Source organism: Microtus oregoni, unplaced genomic scaffold (genome assembly GCF_018167655.1).
Source record: "Microtus oregoni isolate MIOR12 unplaced genomic scaffold, Mior012 000000F_ref0000247, whole genome shotgun sequence".
Classification (NCBI taxonomy): Eukaryota; Metazoa; Chordata; class Mammalia; order Rodentia; family Cricetidae; genus Microtus; species Microtus oregoni.
The window spans coordinates 84,218,333-84,224,815 of NW_024543059.1; the positions used below are offsets into that span (position 1 = coordinate 84,218,333).

At 41.8% G+C, this 6,483-nt stretch overlaps 1 protein-coding gene across 1 annotated transcript in view; it reads right to left on the reverse strand.

The window, feature by feature from the left end:
* Dpyd (dihydropyrimidine dehydrogenase) overlaps window positions 1-2,135 on the reverse strand; it is a 755,789-nt gene extending 753,654 nt beyond the window's left edge. The window contains exon 1 of the mRNA XM_041647856.1: window positions 2,027-2,135. Within this exon, the coding sequence (XP_041503790.1) occupies window positions 2,027-2,065 (39 nt within the window). The 5' untranslated portion in view covers window positions 2,066-2,135. The remainder of the gene's footprint in view (window positions 1-2,026) is intronic.
* Window positions 2,136-6,483: the final 4,348 nt, after the last annotated feature.

Genomic DNA, 6,483 nt, shown 5'->3' on the forward strand with positions numbered 1-6,483 from the left:
GTGTTCTGATCCCCATCTATTTCACACCATATTTAAATTGCCTCCTTCTCCATGTATTTGAGACAAAGACAATGATCACCATCAGAACATTCTCCCAAAGATGGCTTTTAATAAATGTGTTCAGCAAAGCTTTTGAATTTGACAGAAAACTAAGCCTTCATAACTTAATTCTGATTCTTCAACACAAAGAAAACTTCAGTGAATTAATACGATTAGCAGAGGCATCTCTCTGTTTGAGTGTGTTCCTCCGGGCTTAATGTACTTTTCCTCACTGTGTTATATTTTAATGATTAATTTCATGCTCTTTCATGGTATTTATAGCTCATGAATCATAGGTATTACTTTGAAGGAAGAGTAAAGTATTGTGGGTGATAAAAGATGCTGTTGGTTAGAGCGTGGAGCACACATTGAACAACACAAAAGAGGCTCACAAAAGGGTGAGTGCTGCCATGCCAGGTTAAAAAGGTACATCAGGCTGACTGGCCACAGAGTAAGATTACCCTCAGCTGAATGGAGGGGGAAGGCTCAGAGTGACTACATACTCCTGGATAAAGCTTGTACAATGAAACTGGACAAAATGTCTCACCAGCTTCACTTTCTGCAAGTAAACACTGTTTTCCAAGACAGATGCACAAGAAGCATAAAAAATGATATCAGCTGAGCTTGAAACACCATTCTGAAATGAAACAGCTGGAAGCCAAAAGTCATCTAGTCTCTGACACTGATTCCTGAAATTCGCACAGCCTGGATGCTGCCAGAGGTGTGCTAACTGATCTAGTCTAACAACAACAGAAACGTGCCAGGGACGTTATATCAAAGTTAGAGGACCATGACTTTAGTCAGACATGGTATCCTGTGCCCTGTACACACACGAATAGTTCATTAAATCAATCATATGACTCAATATCTGAAAATGAAACGAGGAAGAAAAGTGGTAAGTAATCTACATAGAGAAGTCCATGTTATCCCTTAGCTCTTGTCAGTAACACGCATTTTTCAAAGGCAAAAAGGAAGTCTTTTAAAACACTACGGGCTTCCCTTTAGGAGTATATAAAGGTTCTTTAACCAGGGACAGAGGCAAACTATAGACAAAACCAGTTATCCTGCAAACAGGTGGTTTGAAACTTAATTCAAGAGAAGGGAACAAAGGGGGAAAGAGTATTGTTTCTAAAGAAACACACCAGAGGGTGGGAGGAAAGGCTGGGGGCGGGGAGGTAAGAAGGAAGGGAAGTGGGGCGAGGAGAAAGCGCAAATATTCTTCAGGAGTTTGGTTTTGTTTTTATCTCGAAGAAAAACCCTAAACAAAACAGAACAGAAACCCGAGAAACAAGGCTTTAATTCAGTGTGACTAAAATCAGGCTCCAACTCCATCTTTCCCTCAGCATGCCTACACAAAAGTACCTACAAGAACTCAAAAGAAAGGTTTTGCCCTTTCAGGTTGGAACTTATTCGCAGAACGATGAGCTTTTTTGCAGAAACAGAGTGCAAGAAAAAAAAAATCAAATATTGTTGAGAGAGAACAGGCAGTTTTTTGTATCTCTTTCCGGGGAGGAGGCGCTTTCCAATGTCCTCTGTACTTCGTTCCGTTCTTCCAAATGTGAAATTAACTCGAAAACAATACCTTGGCCAGCACAGCGGCCTGGATCATGGATTTCTACCCTCCACTTTTGCAGACAGCAGCGATCAGCTATTGTAGCTGGGGGCACTGGGTAGGTGTCCCCCAAACGCCACTGAGGGAAAGGAGCAGGAGTTGGAGGGTCGCAGGGGAGAAAAGGAGCGCTCCAGTGCCCTGGAGTTCATGCCTCTGAACTCGGACCTTCTGGGTCACTGTGACTTAGGGCAGAGAGAGGTGGCTACCTTTAAGTCTTCTACGAAGTGACCAGGTCCTGGTCTCGGAATGCCGCGTCCCTCCTGTCCCACAAATGTCCCAGGAGGAAACTTCGAGAGTCACCTGCTCTTCCCTGGGCGCGCCCCCAGACCCTCCCGCCCCTCGGTGGCCCTCCCACCCCGGGGCCGGGGCCGGTACCTCAATGTCCGGCGTGTCTCTGCTCAGCACCCCCGCCATGGCAGCGTTCCCCGGCCACAGATTCACGCTCGCAGACCCTGTGTTAGCTGCAGCAGCCTTCAGTCAGGCACCGAAACCTCAGCTTGCCCCAGAGCTGGTGCACGGACTGCCCGAGCCAAGGCAGGAAGGTGGGGGCGGGGCGACAACAGAGGACACGCCCTCGGGGCGGGGCAATGCTCTAGACCCTCCTCACAGCCTGTCCCTTGGTTCCAGACTCCCTTACTCTGTTAGAGTGAACTTTGGGCTGTGCTGGCCTATGCTCCCTAACCAGCCAAGGACTAGCTTGGTAGTCGGGTGCAGATATTAGAGATCCCCAGAACTAAAAGCAAACAAGTGCGTGTTTAATATTCTTCCACGCTCTGAGACCACAACGTGCAGAAGCACAGTCTAAAGAACAACAGGACCGTCCAAAATTCTCCCGGGACCAGGGAGTATCTCTATTGATATTCGTCTGGCTACCAGCAAATAAGCCAGAAGGATTTTGAAGCTACATTGGAGTCTGGGGAACCTAGAGAGCAAGAAGACAGGAGGACATCAAAATCCACAGTCCCGAACCCAGAGCCGCCTGTAGACCACGGGTTCTCCACCTTCTTAATGCTGTGATCCTCATGGCGTGGTGACCTTCAACCATAAAATTATTTTCATTGCTGCTTCATAACTGTATTTTTTCTAGCCTTATGAATTGTAATGTAAACATCTGTGTTTTCCAGTGGTCTCAGGCAATCCCTGTGAAAGGGTCGTTCGACGCCCCCTCAAGGGGCGGTGACCCACATATTGAGATCCCAGTTGTCATGAGAGGTATCTGTGGTACAGGGTAAGGAGGAAATCCTTGAGTAACTGGAGAAGGCTTACAGCACAAACCACCTTTAAGAACTTAAAACTTCTAGTGGCTGGGTAATATTTCCCTTTGAATCACATGTTGACATAAAAAAATAACAATGAAAACCAAAACAACAACAACAAAACATTAGAGGGTTAAGTAGAAAGCCCAGAGTCACCCTTTACTTCCCGGTTGCCACTCACTGGTTTAATCCTTCCCCATTTCTCAGGATGTTTCATCCCAACCAGATCATGAGTCAGTCGGCCACTTGTGTAACAGCAGTTTCTGCGGTTAGCTTTCCTGAAATCTAGAGTGAGTCTTGAAGTATAAATTAACCCCTTGCTCCCTACACACAAGATATGAGCTTTTTCCAGTGGCCATGCAACTCGGAAACAAATAACAAATAAAGTCTCATTCACCTGTTGACCTCACTGTCACTTGCTCCTCTCCTCTTCTACCTCACTGGGTCACTCTTTCCCTGACTTGTGTCTCATTCACTAAGAATTGCTCTGATCCTTCCACTCATCTCTGCTTTGCCTCATTCTCCCCCACAAGCGACTGTTTCCCTTCCCATTCACTCTCAAGTCTCTGAGACACGCCCTCCACCAATATAAATCAGAACCTGCCGGTCTCTGCCATTCTAGTTTACAGCAGCCTGTTTTCTTCTGAATATCCATGTCAAGTTTTGTTTGCCTGCTTATTCACATGTGAGTCACTTGCTGTACAGCTTCTGTTTAAGATGCAAGTTCCAGGTAAACAGGACCAGTGACTGATTTGGCTGTTTACCGAACATTTTGTTCCTTGCCTGAGTTTGAAACATATGAGATGTACTCCTTGACGGAACAGTAGATTGCACACTAAGCAGTTTTTTTGGGGAAACTTTATTTTCACTTCATTGTTGAGAATGAGTCACAGTATTCGTTAAGGGATTTCGGGATCAACTTAACATCTTCCCTATTCAAGGAGTGTAGTCTAAAGCTATACGCACCTGCAGCTCTCAGTACCAGACCTTTACCTCCAAAATACCACCATCCATCTGAAGTCATTCCTGACATCATACATAATAATAGGTACCTCGGAAAATGCACACATGTTCATATATTGAGGAATGATGTACATATCTTCTACACATGTGCACACATAAATACACATGATTTATGTTCTTTCCTTAGGCCAATATTTGCATTTATGCATATACCTGATATGTATAATCACAGATGATTTACTCTTCAATTTAATCACTAAGGTTCAGTGCTTGGTTTGCCAACCATCGCAATGTAAATGTTGTCAGATAGCAATCAATATTTTTGTCTGGCTTTATCATGCATTGTACAAAGTATTGGATTTCATTACATCATTGTCATAAATGTATATTAGATACTTTGACTTTATCCATCCCTTCACACTCTGCAAACTCAACTCTTACCTCTGGTGCCTGCTTATTTCAAATAGCTACCCTTCTATACTGATGCCTTTACTTTTAAAATTTAGATTTTGCATTCGGGAACCAGCATACAAGTTATTTTTAAAAATTACACATGGCATGCCCATATTTTCTTTCTGTAATTATTTTCCCAAATTCGCATCAAATGAAACTTGTTAAGTATATCTTTTGTGGGGGCAAATTTAAGAGTTCTATGAGTGACCATTAATAAGTAAATTCAGATGTAAGAAACAACTTCAGCATGACCCAACTCCTCCAAGCAGATAATCTTGTTCTGAAATATTTAATTAAGACATCTAATCACATTGTTCATGGGCCACACATATTATCTGTGATCAGTGATTGAATCTAATGCTATTTTAAAGCCATTGAAGCTCAATATTAAACATAGTTGTATCTGTAAATAACTCAAGCTGTAAGCAGATCTTGCAAATGCATTGACACCACACTTTTTAAAGTTGTAAATTATGATAGCATTTGTCAAGCTGCCCTTCCATCTGGAAGCAGAGTCAAATATCAGGTGTTCTACATTAATTTTTTGTAGGCTTTGGTGAGACAGCTCATTTCTCAACTTAATAGTTTACAACCTAAGAATGAATACTTTAATATTACTACCACAGAGAGAAGAAAGGCTTATGATTCATCTTTAATTTCACATCTGAAAAGTTATCCACTATCACAAATTTAAAAACACAATAGAAATTCAGATTTCCATATGCTTTTCTTCCCCCTCCCCCCAGTATACTAGCATTAAGTAATTTTGGACAGGTTTTGGAATATTATTTTTCCAAAATCACAGTCAAAGGCTTCAACTGATTTTGAACCCATTTCACTCCATCTAATTTTTAGGACCAATTTATAACATCCAAATTGCCCAGAAGGATAGTGACTGAGACCAGTTGGGTCCAAATATTTCTAATATCCCTTCTCAAAAAGACCATATTTATGAGACAAGTGGAGGACAGTTTTCCTATGTTAACACAAGTATGTATTATGATTTTTTTTAAAAAAATAACATGTATCACAAAATTATGAACACCTTGCAGAAATGTATTTGAATCCTAAATTTTTTTAACTATTTATTGGATGCCAATATATTAGGTGTATTGGTAGCGCATAGTGAAATTTGTGGACAATGAAGAAATTGTCCGTCTTCATGCAGCCAATAGTTCAAAAATATTCATCAACTCAAGGACATTGAACTCAGGGTCTAACTAAATAGTTTTGTTGAGAGAGACTGATCCAAAGCAGATGCATTATGTAAATTGCAAAGTTCTGGGAAATGAAATAGATACTAAGTTTTAAAAATCAAATCCTCTCAGGGCTCATGTTCTGTGGCTCAGCCACTGATGTATTTTACGGTTAATCTTAGTTATCACCTTGACTGGTTGGAGATGCCTCTAAAAAGTGAGAAAAGAAATGCCTTCCAAATATGTCTGAGATAACATTTCTAGAACCATATGTGAATTGAAAATTGAAGGTCAAAACCTAAACTAGATATGGATAACACCATTCAAAAGGTCAAGGGACTGGATGAGACAAAAAGGAAAGGCAGATACTCCACCATATGTAAGATCCATCCTGACCAGGGTCTATGTTTCCTGCTGCCACCATCACAACTGAATGTCAGACACTGTATTACCTCCTTATGGCAACAACTCTCCAGGAAGCCTTCAGAGCACTAGAGTGGGCCTAGAGATGCATTGTTATTTCCTCTTGTCCTGCTTTATGCGTTTAGAAGCTATTGGTTTCTCTGGCTCACCACCTTATAAAGAGCTACTGTGGACACCTTCTGATTTTGTAAGCCAAATTAATAAACACACAGAGACACATAAACACACACACGCACATATGCACCCACTATTCTCTAGAGAACTCTGCTTCATAAACTGACTGTGAACAAGTTTGGTTAATATGAGGTAGGTGGAGCTTTACCTAACTTGCTCTAACGGAAAAAATCCCCTGGAGTAAAAATCCCGAGTCTCTCTGTCTCTCTCTCTCTGTCTCTCTCTGTCTTTGTCTCTGTCTCTCTCTCTGTCTCTCTCTGTCTTTGTCTCTCTCTCTCTCTCACATACACATACACACACACACATGCATGCACTCACGCACACACGCAAACATCACCAGTCTTTCCCTTTGACTTTTTAAGTGTCT